At 40.4% G+C, this 19,329-nt stretch overlaps 1 protein-coding gene across 3 annotated transcripts in view; it reads right to left on the bottom strand.

Moving 5' to 3' along the window:
• Positions 1 to 3,852: 3,852 nt before the first annotated feature.
• LOC134539252 (cuticlin-4) overlaps positions 3,853 to 19,329 on the bottom strand; it is a 156,534-nt gene continuing 141,057 nt past the window's right edge. For all 3 annotated transcript variants that reach the window (XM_063381067.1, XM_063381069.1, XM_063381068.1), the window contains exons 5-9: positions 18,112 to 18,251; positions 14,167 to 14,397; positions 12,198 to 12,360; positions 10,378 to 10,554; positions 3,853 to 7,519 (exon numbers count right to left, since the gene is read on the bottom strand). In XM_063381067.1, the coding sequence (XP_063237137.1) occupies positions 7,316 to 7,519; positions 10,378 to 10,554; positions 12,198 to 12,360; positions 14,167 to 14,397; positions 18,112 to 18,251 (915 nt within the window). In that variant the 3' untranslated portion in view covers positions 3,853 to 7,315. The remainder of the gene's footprint in view (positions 7,520 to 10,377; positions 10,555 to 12,197; positions 12,361 to 14,166; positions 14,398 to 18,111; positions 18,252 to 19,329) is intronic.

Here is a 19,329-nt window from a genome sequence, read left to right on the forward strand (position 1 = left end):
TTAACCTGGCGCCCTTCCGGAAAAACACACCATAAAACACCACCAGCCCCTTAGACTCGCCGCAGGACTCAAACCCGATACCCCGGCCGACGGCAACTGTTAGTGAAAAAAAAAAAAGCACCATGCTGCTGCCATGGAGTCTCTCTATGACATCAGCAGGTGTGTTCTAGATAGGGCTGGGTCTTGGCTTTAATACTGCCAAGGTCAGTACATCACATTTACGCTGTGGTCACAAACATTTTTAAAATTACAGGTTCCAATAAATTTTCTTTTACTTTCAGTAAAATAATTTATATAAACATAGTGTATGTTTGTAAAAAAAGCATATTTTAAAAAACCTTGCTATCCCATTGTTGCTTTATTATATTTTATCAACTGAACCATATTGTTGCATGAGGTTGCATATCCTTAACTTCACTTCAATATTATATACACGGGTGCCACCAAATGTTAATGGGGTGCACGGGTGGAGACTCCTTAATAGGGTCGTAATATCGCCCACATGTGGAACGAGACTCGAACTGCCCTTTTACAAACTCCCTCAAGCCTTCCTGGCCACGTGGCTGGAGACCACAGTGGTTTATTGTTAATGAAAGAAAGTACCTACGAAACAATGTTAATTTATTACAAAGAGGTAAAACTTTACACGGTGCTCCTGCAGCATTCAGCCCGTATCGTGTCGGTGCCAGAGCATGTCTCTAAGTACTACTTGTGTTATGGAAGCGCTACGGTTACGGCGAGAGCGGGTTTGTGACAGTGATGGCAGATGTCAATTGGTTATGCCGCGAGAAGGTCCACGACGTATGGTACACGGGTGCAGTCTCGATGATATGCCAATCCATGACGTAGGACACGGCAAACACTGTAAGCACATTCCTGTGCCAAGACAAGTGTTTTAAGACACACTGAACAAAAAAAAAATTGAAATAAGTTTCTGTTGCACTGTATTTACATAAATCTATGTATAGTGTATTCCAGTTTATATGAACATTTTGTAAAGGGCTTCTGACAGTAATTTTGTCAAGAATTATACAAATAAAATAAATCTGATGTCCTCCGGCTTTAGGCCCCTGATTTCCCGCTTACGTAATTGTCCTGTTATGCCCGTACTGCTCTCGTCAGAGAGGTGTGAGTCCAGGCCGACGTGGCCGGGACCGGGAAATGCGGGACCCGGAGGGAGAGTGAGTTGGAGAGGAATGTTGGTAGGCTGTCGCAAGGAGAACACGGCATTGACGATTGCACGAGCCTATTTTTATTAACGTCTTAAAACCTGCCGCAGCCTGGCGGAACCGTCGCGGAACAAGCGTCCTACCCGCGGCGACCCGGACTCCCTGAAGACCGTACTGTTCGCGAATACGTTTCAACACGAATCGAAAAGTTCTCAATGCAAAACTGACCCCGATAGAGATGACACGGTGACGAAGCGCTGTACGTACGCTGCCCGTTACGTAATGTCCCTTAAGGCGGCGAAGGTTCAGAAACCTGTAATAACACGTTCGCGCTCCAGGAACTCTCAGCTGGACACGTCTCCCGAAAACTCGTAAATCAAGCACGTTGATGGTTCGCGGAGGCAGCTCAGCTGCCGCGGCTATCTGTGAACTGAACGAACGACTAGCCACGAGCGCAAGGTACGCGCCTCGCGGAGCGGCGAACACGTCTGTCTCCGCTCGAGACCAGGACACGACTGACTCTCCCCGCCCGCCCGCGGGCCGCGGGGAGGGGAGGGGAAATCGGCCGGCGTGGGAGAGGTCCCGTCCCGCGGCGCGCCAGGCTGTGGTTACATATTAACACTGCGAAACCCTTCAGAAAAGTTACAGAATTATTTATAAAACTTAAACGAGACATTAATTAAACAGCGAATTTACACAAGAATTAATAAATAAATTAAGTTATTTACATACTTTTAAGACCCGTGATCGTTTGCAAATATATACACACAGAGTTACAGTTACACAGAGAAAACCCTCACTGGCATGCTAGGGCGCACGCGGGTGCGTCCCTGGCCGTCGCACTTCATCGATGTAGCACTGGGGAAACACACTACCTCAGGCCCCCGTCGGTGGCCAGGTACGGCCTCTGAACCCGGGAGGCACGACGACTGTCGTCAAATCTTATATGTTCCAACCTGACGTAATGACAGGTTAAAGGGGACGCAGGATTGGTCAATAATTTTTTGTAGACTACAAAAAGTGTGAAACGAAAGGTTAATGTAAAAAATTAATCGTAATATATCTACTAGCACAGTGGATGGAGTCCAGATAATCCAAACTTCCATAGTCCGAAAGTCCGCTTGATCCAAAATCGAAAGTTAAAAATAACTAAGTTAACAATAAAACCATGTTGATACTAAATAATACATATAAAGTACATTTCTGACTATTACAAAAAAAAATTCATAGACATTGCCCATTTTGTTCCATTATTTGGTAATGTTTAAACAGGCCTTAAAAAATAAACTGTGTAATCAACATGTAATAATACATTTAAATGTAATCACACATTCTTAGGTAATGAAAGTTTATTTTAAGAATGATTTTGCTTAATCCGAAAAATTTGTTAAACGAAAAAGCTTCTGGTCCCAATTATTTCAGTTTTCCAGGACACCACTGTTTTTGATTTTACTCATGATTAATAACCATATTTTCAATGGAGATCTTTAAATAATTTAACTTAAAATTTTATATTCATGCATGCAGATGCTAAACAAATTATACCTTGGCATGTTGATTGCTGTTGGAAAAAGAGATGCAGAGAGAAGGGAATACTAGATCCACCTCTTGCAGTGGCGTAGCCAGGATTTGTGTATGGGGGGAGTTAAGAAGCATGCCCTCCCCCCCCTCCCGGATTAAAGCGGGGGGTCTGGGGGTCCTCCCCCGGGAAAATTTGGATTTTAAGGTGTAAAATAGTGCTATTTTAGCAGTTTTTGGTACTTAAATTTAAATATTGTAATGGTAAAATTTTTATTAATTTTAATATGAAATTTGTTTGAGTGATGAATAAGAAATTAAATAAATATTTGGTGCTAAGGGGGGGGGGGGGGGGGGAGTTTGAACCCCTAAAAACCCCCCCGGCTACGCCCCTGACCTCTTGACACCAATTTCTTATGAAAATATATTATGGTAAGAGTTTTAATATTTTAGTGCCATTTTTAATGAAAAAAAAAAAAATATTTGGCAAGAATTCAAATGTATTCAGTTTAGCAGGAATACTGTCTGACAGCCAGGGTACCGTGAGTATTTGAAAAATATTTTATATTCATGAATAATTTGATATTCAGTTTGACATTTCAATTCAAATATATTTTTTTAGTTACTCGTTGCCAATAGGTACAACAAAAGGGACTCGTTAGCAAAAAAAAATTAACTGAAAAAAAAAAAAATGTCTCGTGTATTGAGAAATTTATATTTGTTGTATGCAATATTATACATTAATTGTTTTTGTATAAAACAAATAATCTGTGACTATGATTTAAAATGTTTGAAAATACTTTAAATACCTATGTATGTAATTAGTTGGATCTACATAAAAATATTTTAACTGAAATGTTATTGGTTTGAAAAAAATGCATCTCCAGGTTTTTTTTTTGTTTACTTACAATTATCACCAACTCCAGTTCAGATTAATTTTTTTGGACTCCTATGAATAATTTAAAAAAAAAATTTCACTATGTTAAAATTAATTTTTGATATTTGATATTTGTTATTTGATATTTGTGAATAATTTTATATTCAATCCAAAATTTAATTAAAAAAAAAAAAAAAAAAACATTCCAAGAAGCCTTTGGGTACCAAAACTCTTACAAAAGTGAAATGCTAAGTGTTTTTTCTTCAGGTAGGAAATAAAAACAAAATGCATGATAATAAGCACCAGTTATTTAATTAATTTTTGTCAAAATTAGTTTCATTTAACAGAATAGCTCATTAAAAAATTCACATATCTAACTATCACTACACATTACAATACATAAAGTTTTTTTCGTTGGCTATTTTCAGGTTTTTTTTAGAACTTTTGAGTATTGTCACAATTAAAAAGCTTTATTTTTATTACAATATGATAAGCCACTCTGTGATGTTCACTCTAGTTTCAAATATGTTACATATGTACCTACTTTAAGAACAATAACATAACTCTTGTATAGCCAACATTAAGATACAATCCCACAACATTTTGAAAAGTATTCTCACAGTATTTTCACCTTTTTATCTTTTTTTTAATATGCTGGTTGAAAATATTTCAGAGCTGATTTTATTTGTGTACAATAAGTATATATTAGTAAAATTCTCCATTTATTAAATATTCCATTGAAATTATTTTTAAGTCTGTGAGAACAGGTACAAAAATTTAAATGTTCCATTTGTTAAATTGTCAAATACAATTATTACTTTTATTTTGTTAACAAACATCACAAAAAAAAATTTAAATCCAAACAACTTTTATAATAGATGATTGAAAATATTTTATTCTGAAGCATGGGAAATCATTTGAAAATGGTTGTGTGAATAATATTAAGGTCTACATATGTACTTCAATGTAAAATTTCTATAACTCTAACATTAAAAAATTTTTTTTTAAGAAAACATGCCAAAATATTAAGCATTAAAAACCAGTCAGTACAAAACAGCACATATTTACACAAAAAAAAAAAAAAAAACAAGAATAACTTGCATTTCAGTGGCAAAGGACCAGTACTTCATTTAAACAATCACTTATTAAGTTGCTGTGAAATCAACCATGAGAAAAATAGTTTCATAACAGAGTTACAGTAAGGGACGTAACTAGAAGGGGGCAGATGGGATGCTTGTGTCCTGGGCACCACAGTTTTTTTTTGGGGGGGGGGGGGAAGGGGGATTAACTGGCAAAGTAGTTTATACTAGATATTTTCTTGAATATTGTAGTATTTTTTAAAAAAAGAATAAAAAAAATAATTCTAGGGTAGATGAACTGAATTGAAAGATACACACATGTATATAGTCAAATATTTAAAAACTAATATTTTGCAATGTATTAAAAATGATATGACTAAAAATTAATCTATTTTTTCAACATCTGTGTTTAATAAAAAAATATTTGGAGTAGCGAAATTAGTATGTGGTGGTGATATGAGGTGTTGTCGGGAAAGGATTCGTTTCGGTTGGTTTGAAAAAAAAAGGGGGGGTGGGGGGAATGAGATTTTGACCCGGGTGGAAACATCTAGTCGTATCCCTGGTTACAGTCGAGGAATGTAGAAGTAACATATTTCTTCTTGGTTTACATTTGACAGCAACGTTTGCAGCGACCGCGTAGTTTCTGTACAGGCAATGAAGTTGTGATCCAGTGCCGTCCTACCATCTAAATTTCCATTAGTTTCGTGAGGGAAAAGTAGATGTCAACCCATGTTAAAACTGCCAACTTTAAAAGAGCATTAAAGTATCCCCTCAACCCTGGAAGAATCTCCTGGCAAAAAACATTTCCTTCTTAACGTTAAATGAGCACATAAATAGGTATTACTTTCAGTAAAACTTGTAGCATTCATACTTCACAAACTACATATAGCAATCCAATGTTTAATTACTCTGTCAAAGAAATGACAACATTTTGGGTATTATAAATTATTACTTTGCACCTTAAAATGCTACTCTAACATCATGACTTAATGTAGCAGTGTATGAAATGTATGCAGTTCTGCTTTTACAGTTAGAATTGTTGCAATGCCATTTTCACTTATGATTACAGTTTCGCTTTTAATGAATCATTAATAATTATCAGAAACATATTTTTATACGGTAATCACTAAAATACAAAAACAATCACAACAATTTACGCATGGGATTAGTTGAACCTTGCCTAATATCTCAGGTCAGCTATGATGCTTAAGCCAGTCTACAATTTTCCTTTGAACAAAGAACACTGATTGAGTTTCATGGTCTAGCTGTTTCTCGAGTTACGGTGCTTTCCTAAACACAAACCTAAATCCAGTGGCGGTCCTAGACTATGCAGGGCCCTCGACTATTTACTTTTATGAAACCTATCCGTCAGAAAATTTGAAAAATTAACACTTTCAAACTAAATTTTAAACCAACCTAGAACTTAAATTTTGACAATGGTTTTGCTAATTTATCTTAAGATATTTCGATTTTATTTCCTGGTAAATTATACTATAACTCCAAAGCAATGATTCTTGTCTTATAAAAATTTTGCAACTGAGTAATGATATAGCCTATTCTAGACAAATCTTAAGCATCATGTTAAATAGACATAGAAATTCAGTTCTAGATAATATAAAACCTTAATTTAATTAATTCACTGTAAGTAATTCACATTAACGTAGGACCTTTGGTGACTAACGAGTGAATTGCACAATCATTTTCTGATATTTCAGTCAGAAGATTGTTTTCGAGAGATGTTAGACAAGGTTCTCTGGAAATAAAATCATACACTTGTGAATATGTGCTCGATGTTTCACAGAACATTAGTGCAGCACAAGTATACTGTTAAATAACACAGTTATAAGAACTGATAGGTTAGTAAAATTTTACCTTGTCATTTAATTTTTTTTTAGATATTTTTAGTTTATATAATGTTTCAAAACACCAATTTCAGGAGTCAACTGTGTGTCTAAGTAGAGCAGTACTTAACTCAAATTCAGTATTTCAGAAGGGTCATGAAACACACACATACTGTCTGTTTGTAATATACAAACTTGCCAAATTATTTTTAAGCAGCACCAAATGACTAAGAAACACATCTGCTCTGGAAAATAAAAAAAATAGTCATAGCACTTCTTAAACAATCATTAGTAACCACAAGTCATTTGCTGAATCGTAAGTAATGATCACAATCACGCCTTAATGCAGACACATTACTCACAAAATCCAGTTTTTTTTGTTGGTTTTCAATGCAACTTTTAGCATTCAGTCTTCTTTATCTTTTCTACAAGTCCTTACTATAAAAAAAATTGAGAAAAAACCAAATCTGGACCTCACATACATTTGACGTTGCATGGCATTTAACAATCCTCATTAACTTCATTCACGTTTCTGAATTAATATTTTGAACTCTTAAAGCATATCAAAGATTTGCTCTTTTCTCCAATCGTAAAATCATTTGATGTATTTACTCAATTTTGCGAAATGAGAACTGCGATGAATCTTGAAATATTCAGTCTCAAGCTGGTATTTATTCCGAGGTGTGACAGTGTTATTCTACGAGGAACATGGCTTGAGAGATATGAATGGAGTGTAACGAGCACTGTTGGATGCGCCCAGGCGCGCACAGTTACAATTGGCACAGAGAATGCGGGTCGCGGCTGAGGGGAGGGGCGGTCGCCCTCCCCGCCCTAGCTGCTGTGGCTGTACGCGGTGTTCGTGTAGGGCCCGCTGTATATGGAGCTGCCCGTGGTCGACGCCCCCTTCTTGCGCCTCCTCGCGAGCAGTACCAAGATGGCCGCCACGACGGCGAGCATGAGCACCAGCCCCGCTATGGCGATGCCTATCGCGAAGTTCCTCTGCGAGATGCAGATGCTGTTCGGGTCGTCCGGTGTCTGCAACAAAGATCACGTTCGTCGAAATGGCCACCAAAGAACAATATTCTGCAAATTCACTTCGCTGCAGGCTAAAACTGAAAAACCTGTCTTCCCCCCCCCCCCCCCCCCCCCCCTTTTCCAATTATGATATCTCGTTATGAGTTGGGATGGGCCAATAAAATCCTCAAATCCCATCAAATCCTTAGGATTCGGTATTCGAGGAAAAAAAATTCGAAGAAAATATGAAGGTATGTAATAATAATAATAATAATAATAATAATAATAATAAAGTAAATTCAAAAATTCAATACTGATAACCTCTGAAGCTTTCTAGACCGGTTTTTACCTTCATACCTATCCTGCTACTATTACCCAAGATAGTGTACTTTTAAAATGCAATTATATAAATAAAATTACAATATATATTGACTCTGTAAAATTAGTTTGTGAAACAAAACATTTAAAGGTTTGAATGTTTCAACACCATAGTTTATATATATTTCTAATTTCTTATATGTTATTTAATTTTTGACTCTTCAGACCTATATTCGGATTCTAAGGGAATGTTGATATACTCTTTGGAATTAAAATTCAAGATTCGGATTCAAGAAAATTGGGTTTTGATACATCATTAATTATGACATATCTGTTTGAGTACTTGATAATGAAAGTACATTGAAAAATAACTGTTAATAAAATTTAAAAGTCTACAAATAATTTATTGTAAGTGCACCATATACAAAGATGTACGTACTGAACTAAATAATGGTTCAGGCAAAATCTGTGGAGGGATTGAAATAAAACATTATAATTGATGTGTTAACAAAAAGAGTGCTATATCCATAATGAAATGGTATAATAAAGTAACTAAATTTATTTTTATATCTGGACCCTCTGGAATACCACAGGCGCACCCAGGAAATCTTCTAGGACACACATTTTGAGAACAATTTCTTTAAAGTGAGAAATCCTTAGCTCCCATAGTACCTACCATTATTTTTAGGGAGAACCCTGAGCAAAAGAAAAAACCTTGACTAAGCAGTAAAGAATCACAAACCTAATTGAGATGTCTCACAAGACAGGAGACTATGCCCTAGAGATATTTGCTTGAGTTTGCATTGGATTGAGTTCATCCAAGAGGACAGGGTCCCAGCAAAAATTTTTCCAGTCCGTAATAACGAGTGTTATATTGACTCGGAGGCTGGTTTTGGATCCCCTAACCATCGCCATGGCATGGCATGTCTTGATTCTGCGGTGGCTGGTCCTTGCCTATCGCTGTACAACATCCAGTCTGAATCAAAAAAGGAAATTTTCCCAGCTGGGAATCAAATCTGAGATCTGTGGCATGTCAGCCAGAAACTGTACCCACTGAGCCAATCGGTCTAATGGCCAGTTGAACCATTCTGATATTCGATCCGCGATCCAATGATCTTCGCCAAAGAATAATCTAACGGTCATTGCTCTGAATGTTGCGCCAACACATTCTGGGACTAAACTATCTTCACTTGCACGATCCGAGGTTAATGCGTTTTCAATCTGCGGCAACAGGCGACAGCAGTGTCGAAGGAATGTTCGGTAAATTTCTATTGGTGAGCTGGAACGGTATGAAGTCGCTACAATTATTGGTTGTGCCATGGCAAGCAAATGCCTGATTTTGTGACCACAAGACAGCAGCTAATATGGTCCCTGTATCGTCTCTTTTGATTTTTAGTTACGACAGAAAAAAAGGTTCTTAAAATCTTTGCAAAACAAAAAACAGTCTGAAATATGATTAGGTTTTTGGAAACAAAAACTAGGCCAGCTAAGAGGATGGCAGAGGCTGTATTTTTTTTCACAATGTCTTTCATAAATATACAAAACAGGTAAATTATTAATAAAAAAAATTAATCTGGGAAATTTTATTTGACAGACTGTAGTTCGTTCAGGATGCACATATTTGTTTTTGCACTCATCACTTTAAAACTATTTAATGGAGATCCTAAATCCTACATGAACATCATCACAGGTACAGCAAGTTTTAAATAAACCATGTGTAGGGGCATGCAGATTTCGCGAAAAGATTTTGTGACTAGATGAAAGTTAAAAAACTATAGCACCGTCTGCGTTTCGAGATTGGGCGAGTTTCTCCCCCAGGTACATATCGATTGTAACAACACCAATCACAGTGATTCAATGAGGAAGAAAACGCGTACTGATTGGCTCGGTCAAATAAGTCGGTGACTTCTCTTGCAGACGGCCGCCAATCACAAGGAAGAAACCACAGGTGTGGGTACACCTTGTTGCAGTCTAATAGGCTTCCAGATCATTTCGCGAAAAATGCATGCCCCTAACCATGTGGTTAAGGAACGATCCCTGGTGGGTCACTAGTAAAAAAAAATGCTTAAGAGGCCACTCCAGTGTTTCAGGGGCACTACGCAACCCGCGTCAACCTCATAACATTCAACGCTATTTTCATTTTGCTTGTAACTTACTAACTAATATAGATTTAGAAATGATGCTTGCTTGATATGTAAGACAACGATGCTCTTATCAAAGCCCCTTTCTTCAAAAACGTGCATAAGTTATGGTTCAAACCTAGACAATACACTTATGCATATTAGTAAAGATTAGTATAAAACCATAATATATGCACGTTTTTTTTTAGGAAAGGGGCTTTGATAAGAGCATCGTTGTCTTACATATCAAGCAAGCATCATTTCTAAATCTATATTAGTTAGTAAGTTACAAGCAAAATGAAAATAGCGTTGAATGTTATGAGGTAGACGCGGGTTGCGCAGTGCCCCTGAAACACTGGAGTGGCCTCTGAAACAGTCTGGGTGGTGGGCAGACACTATGACTGGGGAGTCACCCTGACCGGGGGGGGGGGGGGGGCTCACCTTCTCCCTGGACACGTCGTCCAGGATGTCCGCCTTGCTGAGGTCGGTGGCCTCGTTGACGTAAAGGCCGCTGTACACCTCGATGGTGGCGGGGCTGCTGCCGTCCGGCAGGGTGCTGGTCTCCTCGCGGCGGCGGCGGTGCAGCGGGAGGGCCTTCCCGGCGCTGCAGTCGGGGGGCTGCGGGGCACAGGCGTCACCTCAGCGCTCACGTCTCACTTAACCTAATTCTCTGGACATAATGCCATATGTGTGTGTGTGTGTGTATATGTGTGTGTGTGTGTATATATATATATATATATATATATATATATATATATATATATATGTATGTGTGTGTGTGTGTGTGTGTGTGTGTGTGTGTGTGTGTGTGTATAGATGGCTAGGAATGAAAACCTCGTATCTCAAGTTTTGGACGAAAATAAGTTTTTTTTTATGTTTTTGGCTGGAAAACCTCGTATCTCACAAAATGTTTGGCTGAAAGAAATAAAATGTGCATCCTACTGCTTTCTTATCAGGAAAAAAAAAAAAAAGAAACCACGTATATCAGTAGCGCGGTTTTTTTTGTCTCTGCTGTAAAATTTGCATTTTAAGAGATAGGTACAAGTTTTTCATTCTAAGCCATCGATATATATATATAGGCTATGCACCAAAGACCATAACTTAAATTTATACCCATGCGAACCCAGTGTGCATTCAAACCATGGGCGAAAGTCTGTAGGAGGATCCCCAGGGAGGCTTGCGGAATTAACATTCTTATCATTTTCATTAAGCGCATGTGGGCTTAACCCACATGGAGGGGTTTTCCGATATCTACGCCCATGCATCCGACTGTGCTTCGGAGATCGGCCGGACAATGACGCCATTACTGTTTTTTTTCTCTGGTAGTCGTAGAAAAAGAAAAAATACTCAGGAAAAGGACAACAAGATGACTATACATCTAAAAAAATGGAGAACAAACCAATATTAGCTAATGCCAAAGAGAATCCGCGCGGAAAGGAATTTTTGCCACAAGAAATTATGACAGCATAGATTAACGAATTGGTCTTATTATTTAAATTTCATCAAAATCCACTGAATAATATTTGCATAATGCTAAAAAAAAAAAAATTTGTTGTCTGTAAAGTCGGTTTACGGACGCTAGTTTAACGTGACGTCATAACAAAACATTAATGAAATGATTGCATTTTTTTAATGAATAAAATTGAATAATTTTTAATTGTATTATCACTATTTTTGTATGGATACAAAGAAGGAGTGAAATGAAATCTACAATTTAATTTATAAATTTACTTTTATTTGCACTCTCGATGGTTGTTCCAATCGAGTGGAAGAGAGACAGATGCGGCGCAAGCGTACAATGAGCGTAACGGGACAATGTGCGTAACGGGACAATGAGTCATCCTTTTTCGTGCGTGCAGCCGGCGTTCATCGATTTATTAGACGTTGTCACGTCAAAAAATTGATGGTCGCTGGACTGCTCCTTGTCGTTTTTTAACTTTTTTTTTTGCATCTTTTAACGTTACGTTGGCTGCGTGGTTCACGGACCCAGGGGCGCAACAACTAAATTTCCAAAAGGGGGGGACAATATACCTTTTTATAAAGAATCATCGATCCCCCCTATTGAAGCGGGGGTCCTCCCCCGGGAAAATTTGTATTTCAAGGTGGAAAATGGTGCTATTTAAGCAGTTTTACTATCTAAAAATTGATTATACAGCACTTTGTTTGCCCCCACTTCAAGGTTTCAGAGGGGGGGGGGGAATACCCTTGCCCCCCCCCCCTGTTGTTGCGCCCCTGCGACGGACCCAACCACCGGGACTCACCACGTCCTGGCAGCCCCCGCCCGCCTTGAAGCACAGCTGCACGTTGCACTGGTAGTACACGGAGGGAGTGTACGGGAACTTGTGCGCCTGGAAGCTGACCTCAGCCGTCGTCTTGGCCGGGTTGTAGCTGAACGGGCCCATTATCTCCCCGTCCACCGGACACCTGGGGAGACAGACATACCATCACGTTGAGCTGGCCCCCGTGCGTGTGCGAGACTGGCTCGTCGAGCCAGACCATCGTGTGTATGAGCCGCTTTACAGGACTCATGCCCAATAAATATCACAGCTATAGTGGCGGACAAAAGGGCGGGGTGGATATGGGAAATGTATTCCCCCGAATTTTGGAAAAAAAAACAAAAAAAAACAACATAATATCAGTGACGTAGTATGTTATTTTGGGTAATACAAATATAACTGTCACAACACTTGCAATTTCAACTACGTGAGAAGCCACGTGGCCTACGTATACTTATGTTTGTCCACAAGAAAGTCAAAAAAAAAAATAATTTGATTCCCCCCCCCCCCCCCCCCCAAATTTTAAACACCTTTAAACAACATAAACACATACAAAATTTCCTTTATCTGCCATGGATGTGTTGGCATCTGCAAGGGAAGTTTGATGTCAAGGGCGTCGCCAGGGGGGGGGGGGGTGTAGGGGGGACAATTGCCCCCCCCCCTAGAGCCCTAGAGCTTCAAATATGTGTAGCCAAATGCAAAAAAATACATACTTTTCCCACAAATCGCCCCCCCCACCCAACCCCAAGCCATCGGCTGGCGACGCCCTTGTTTGATGTGAACAATCTTTCACAATTAAAAACTTCGAAAACTATGAACCTCGAAGGAAAAAATATAGCAGCACCGTTATACACGTTACATGCGTACGCCGAGAGCTGAGGTGTTCCGCGAGAAATGAGGGTAATTGGAAGACTCGGGATAAGAGAGGTTGAGGAGAATCTTTGAATATACATACTGTATATAGAAATCGCGAGTGGATATGATTTACTCTACGTTTTTCAGGAGCGTATGATGAGCAGCTTGGGAACTTCACCGCTGCAGTGCGCTGCCGTAACGCCCTGTATCGTCTTAGGTTGTTATTTACACGTTAGAGCGCAGCACTGTCGCCCGCTGTCATTCCCCCGCACCCCCTACCAAACATTCACTGCAGCTCAAGGTCGTTCAACGGGAGTTTGCGCGTCACAAAACTGTAGGTTTTTTTTTCCTAACCTAAGTTAAAACTAAGTGTGTAAGGGAGGGGTCTAGGTAGGGAAGACTCTAAGTGCGTCTCAGGGCAAGCCCTATACGCTCTAAACATGCGGGTTTTTAACCATGCAGAAAAGGTCACGTGCATCATGTGCTAGGAGGGGATTGGCCAGCCATGGCAGACGTTTTCGCCATGACTAACTCCCCTCACTCTTAATTCTAGACTAAAACTAGATAAGTTGGGCCCAGGTAAAACCTCCATAGACAGAGGGAAAACCCTGGGCACATACATGCGGGATGCAAAGGTCATGCATTATTACAAGCAGGTGGATTACAGGAATAGAAGGATGGTCCTGGAAGAAGAGTGGGGCGTGGTAGAAGTTCTACTATGCAGGGGGTGGGGCACTTGGACTTTTAGTCCGCATTGGTTTGGTCAGGTCTGGTCTTTTTGGGGGCGGCTTATGCCGTTTCCCGTCGTGCTGCCAGTTAGCACTCATAGTGGCTGTGTAATATAAAACTGTAGGTGGTGAGAGGTGTGGTAAAGGGCGGGTGGAGGACAACGCCTGTTTGAGGGAGGGGTGGGGAAGGCGTGTTTGAAGAGTTCGACACTTGTCCGCTAGGGACCACCAACAAGTCGATGCCTTAGAGATGGTGGCGATTGCGGCGGTGAATTAACCAACTACCTCAAACCGTATTGGAAATTCTAACCTGGGCTGGCGACTTCTATACAGTATATATAATATATACGATATTCGAAGGGAGAACTCACCCTTCGCCGTCGACGAGCCGCTGCTCGCTCCAGCCCAGGCCGTCGCGCACCACGCAGTCGGTGACGCGCAGGCCGTACAGGTCCTGCCGCGCCAGGGACACCACCAGCGACAGCGGGTCGCCGATCTTCACGTTCTCCGCCACGGCCTTGAGCACCGGGTCGCCGGAGTAGATCTTCATGGAGCAGCCGGGCCGCGGGGCGCTCGCCCGCAGCGGGATGGCGTTCGGCATGCTGCGGGCCAATCACAAGGCGCGCCGATTACCTCCCTCCGCCCCCTCGGACGACAACCCAGCGACACACAGTCTCTCGTGCGTGTTCCGAGACTAGCATCGTCTGTGCTTCGGGATCGGGCGAGTTCCTTCCAGGTACACGTCAATCACAGTTATTAGGTGCGGAGTGGCCCAAACAAATAAGTAGACACAGGAAAAATTCGCGGGTTCAGTGACCTCCAGGATAGACTCCAATATCCTCTACACACTCGGGCAAATGCCACCTGTTCATTGGCTGCTGACTTGTGAGTCGTCTCGACCGAGTGTCTGTGATTCGACACTTCTTTGAGCGAGGGTCTCTAATTGGCCCTCATTACTCCAGATTAACAGTGAACCGATGACAGAAGCAGCAGGTATAATTATTTGAATTTTAGCATAACACGAAATGAACCCGCGAATTTTCCGGGTCTCTACACATAGTTAGGGACCGGAAAAATTTGCGGGTTCCAACGACCTGTAGGATGAACTCCATAGTTCTACGTACACTCGGTCAAATGTGACCCACTCATTGGCTGCTGTCTTGTGAGACGTCCCATCGTAGCAGCCTGTGATTCGATACAGCTTTGGTTGGGTGTTTCTCATTGGCCCAGAGTCATCCAGGTGAGTTGTGAGCCAATAACAGAGGCTGCATTGAGGTAGTATAACTATTTGTATTTTAGCCTATCGCGAAATGAACTCGCGAATTATTCCGGTCTCTACACATAGTCACAAGGTAGGGGCGTGCGTCTTCCAAGACTAGCATCGTCTGTGTTTATGCCAGGTACACGTCGATTGTTAACACCACCAATCACAGTTATTAGGTGCGGAGTAGCCCGAACAAATAAGTAGAGACAGGAAAAATTCGCGGGTTCAATGAACTTCAGGATAGACTCCAATATACTCTACACACTCGGGCAAATGCCACCTGTTCATTGGCTGCTGACTTGTGAGTCGTCTCGACCGAGTGTCTGTGATCCGACACTTCTATGAGTGAGGGTCTCTAATTGGTAGAGACCTGTAAAATTCGCGGATTCATTTCGCGATAGGATAGAGTCCAAATACTTTTGACATTATTTTGCTTCAGTGATTGGGCCACAGTTTATCTGAAGGACTCTGGGCCAATGAAAAATCTTTAACAGAAGAATTAGCGAATCACGATCATTACAGTCAACAGGTGTTACGAGTCGGTAACCAATCAGCAGATGTATTTGCACGAGTGCATAGAGGATCATGGAGTCTATCCTTTAGGGATTTGAAATCGCGAATTTTACAGGTCTCTACTAATTGGCCCTCAGTCCTCCAGATTAACAGTGAACAAATGACAGAAGCAGCACTAAGGTTTAATTATTTGAATTTTAGCATAACACGAAATGAACCCGCGAATTTTTCAGGTCTCTACACATAGTCACAAGGTAGAGGCGTGCGGTATTCCGAGACTAGCATCGTCTGTGTTACGGGATCGGGCGAGTTACTTCATGGTGCACGTCGATTGTTAACAACACTAATCACAGTTGTTAGGTGCGGAGTGGCCCAAACAAACAAGGCGACGACTTCTCTCGTAGACGGCCGCCAACCACAAGGAAGAAACCGCTGGTGCGGTCATACCTCTTGTTGCAGTCTAATAAGCGTTCAGATTTATTTGCGAAAAATTCCTGCCCCCTAGTCACAAGGTGTGCTCAACCCACTGGTTGATTTCAACGACCTTCAGGATAGACTCCATGATCCTCTGCCTACTTGGGCAAACGACGCCTGTATGTTGGGTGTTGAATTATTTGAGGTGCCTCAAGTGGGTAACTTGTGATTGGATACTTCTATGACTGACGGTCTCTAATTGGCCAAGAGTCCTGCATATTAATAGTGAACGAATAGCAGAAGCAGCAAATGGTATAATTATTTAAAATTTAACATATCACGAAATGAATCCGAGAATTTTTCCGGTCTCTATTTATTACCGAGAACAATTTTATCCTTGTTAACTGTGTACTGCCTGATTCTCTCACTTCTCTCCTGGCTGAACATCGTTGGCTCACGGTCGTAGAGGGGCGTGTCCAAATAATTGCGGTCCAATCATGAGCACAGTGCCAGAGTGCGAAGGTCTGCATTCTAACCTGCGACTAAATGAATCCCCGAAATTTCATTATCTCCAACAATGACTCTAGCTGGTTGCAGGAGACTCATTGGGAGACTTGCTCATGTAAATCCATGCATGTACATTAAAAAAAAAAAAGCGTCACCACAAAATAGTGTTTGCGGTTATACAGTATTAGGTTTCTTACCCGGGAAATGTATGCTTTGTGTTGTCCCAGTATCTCCAATAGTTAAAATTATTAGTAAACTGTTCCCTGAATGTCTTGTCAGTATTAACTGCGCACATCAATAAGCACAATAAAACAAATTATTTTTCAGTTATGGATTATTTTATTATATTTTCAATGGTTTAAAAAAATGATTGAATGAAACATCAATTAAAATATATAATCATGCGCCAATTTTTTGAAATTAATAGGTACCTACTCAAGTGTTATCTCGAAAAACGTATTTATTAATTGCAAAAAAAAAAATAACCATAGCCATTTGTTGTTCACGGTTCAGTATCTTTCTTCTTGGCAACTACTGCTTTCCAAAGGAATCTTTTGTAAAAGTACAGAATTTTTATTTTATGTGTGGAATGACGCCTAATGCGTGGGAAATTTAATTTTGTGAGCTACCGTTTGCATTTGTAACTTTTGCAGCGTTGCGAATCCGGACGTATTATGTTTCTTGGCAGATAGATGTTTTTTTTGCCTTCTCCATTAACCCATCAAATTTATGCCCCGCAATTCGCGAACAACCCGTATGGCGATATCGGGTCGTTACCACAACGCCGAAATACCATAACGCCGAATGTCAAAATTGACCACAACGCCGACAGCTAGAAAACTGCTGTGTACCACAACTCCGAAATAACAACTGAATGAATTTGTGTGTGTTTCTTAAATGTGCCTTAACGCCGAAATACCACAATCAAACCTAACCTTACCTAACCTAACCTAGCGTAATATAACCTAACTTAAGCTAGCCTATCCTAGCCTAACCTAACCTAACTTAACCTAGCCTAGCCTAGCCTAGGCCTAGCCTAGCCTAACCTAACCTAACCTAACCTAGTTTAACCGAACCTAACCTTTGTGGCAGTCCTGCAATGACATTTTTCGGCGTTAGTGTATTTCGACGTTGTGGTAATTCGGGGTTGTGGTACACAGCAGTTTTCTAGCTGTCGGCGTTGTGGCCAATTTGGTATTTCGGCGTTGTGGTCAATTTGGCATTTCGGCGTTGTGGTATTTCGGCGTTGTGGTCAATTTGTAGAGACCGGAAAAAATCGCGGGTTCAATGACCTCCAGGATAGACTCCAATATCCTCTACACACTTGGAAAAATGCCAACTGTTCATTGGCTGCTGACTTGAAAGTCGTCTCGACTGGGTGGTCTGTGATTCGACACTTCTATGAGTGAGGGTCTCTTATTGGCCCTCAGTCTTCCAGATTAACAGTGAACCAATGACAGAAGCAGCACTAATGTATAATTATTTGAATTTTAGCATAACACGAAATGAACCCGCGAATTTTTCAGGTCTCTATCAATTTGGCATTTCAGCGTTGTGGTATTTCGGCGTTGTGGTGCGTCCGCGGCGATTTCCACGGAACATGATTAGAGCGTCTCACCTGATGTTCATGTCGTTGGAGATAGTCTTGTCCTTGGCGTCGTACCGGCACCGGATGTGGAAGCCTCGGCCGTGGTTGGTCACCAGCTTCAGGTGCGGCTGGACCACGATGGTGTTGAAGTACTCCACGCCTCCGTCCGACTGCAACAACGAGCACAAGTCTCCTGCTTTTCGTGTTCGGAATAATACACTGCGTCAAACGTCTTCAAACATAATCTACACTATGTAATTGCTAGGGACTGGAAAAATTCGCGGTTTCAATGACCACAAGGATAGACTCCACGATTCTCTATGTACTCGGGCAACTATCACCTGGTCATTGGCTACCGACTCGGGACACCTGTTTACTGCGATTCTTATGATTCGATACTTCTTTTGTTGAGTGTTTGCCACTGGCTCAGAGTACTTCAGGTAAATTGCGGTCCAATCACTGACGCAGCATTAAGCTAAACGAGTTTGGATTCCAGCCTGTCTCGAAAGGAATCCGCGAATTTTTCTGGTCTCTAGTAATTACACAAAACTTAAAATTTAAAATAAAAATAAAAAAATTCCCCCTACTATTATTTAGGGGATATTCCTGATATTTTATCACCATATCTCCCTTGAACTGTTTTGTCACAAATATTTTCACAAGAAATACATTAAGTGTAATACAATGGGTGTAAAAAGTCACGCAAGAGTTCGAAATTATTAAGTGTGCAACGTTTTACACCCATTAGGCTGAGTTCACAATAATATAAAAAAAACTAATGCGTATACCACGCACACGACTGCGCACAATAGGTTTACAATTGAAATCTTACTGTCAATTTATCCAATGAAAGTTCGCGATGTTCCGACATTATATTGGTAGTGTTAGCAAATAACTACATTAACTACCAAATGATTATCCCGTGAAATCTGACCGGTAGTTTATGAACACAGTTCTTCAACACATAAATTAATTTGAGTTATGAAATATTTTTAGTTTCCTATTCTACCCACGAAACATTTTTTTTACTAGGCTAACATTGATTGCCACTTAATTCTATAAGTGTCAGAAATAATAATTAATTTTTAAAAGCAGGAAATACATAAACGTGAGCATTGTTATGTCTCGACAATTTCTTTCCACAATATTATTAAAAATTATAAACCATTCTGTAGACCTGCCAAAATTGCATTCTATTCTTTCTACTCGCATTGGCTGTTGAGCCATGAATCCGCAACAGAAATAAAA

This window comes from Bacillus rossius, chromosome 15 (assembly GCF_032445375.1).
Source record: "Bacillus rossius redtenbacheri isolate Brsri chromosome 15, Brsri_v3, whole genome shotgun sequence".
NCBI lineage: Eukaryota > Metazoa > Arthropoda > Insecta > Phasmatodea > Bacillidae > Bacillus > Bacillus rossius.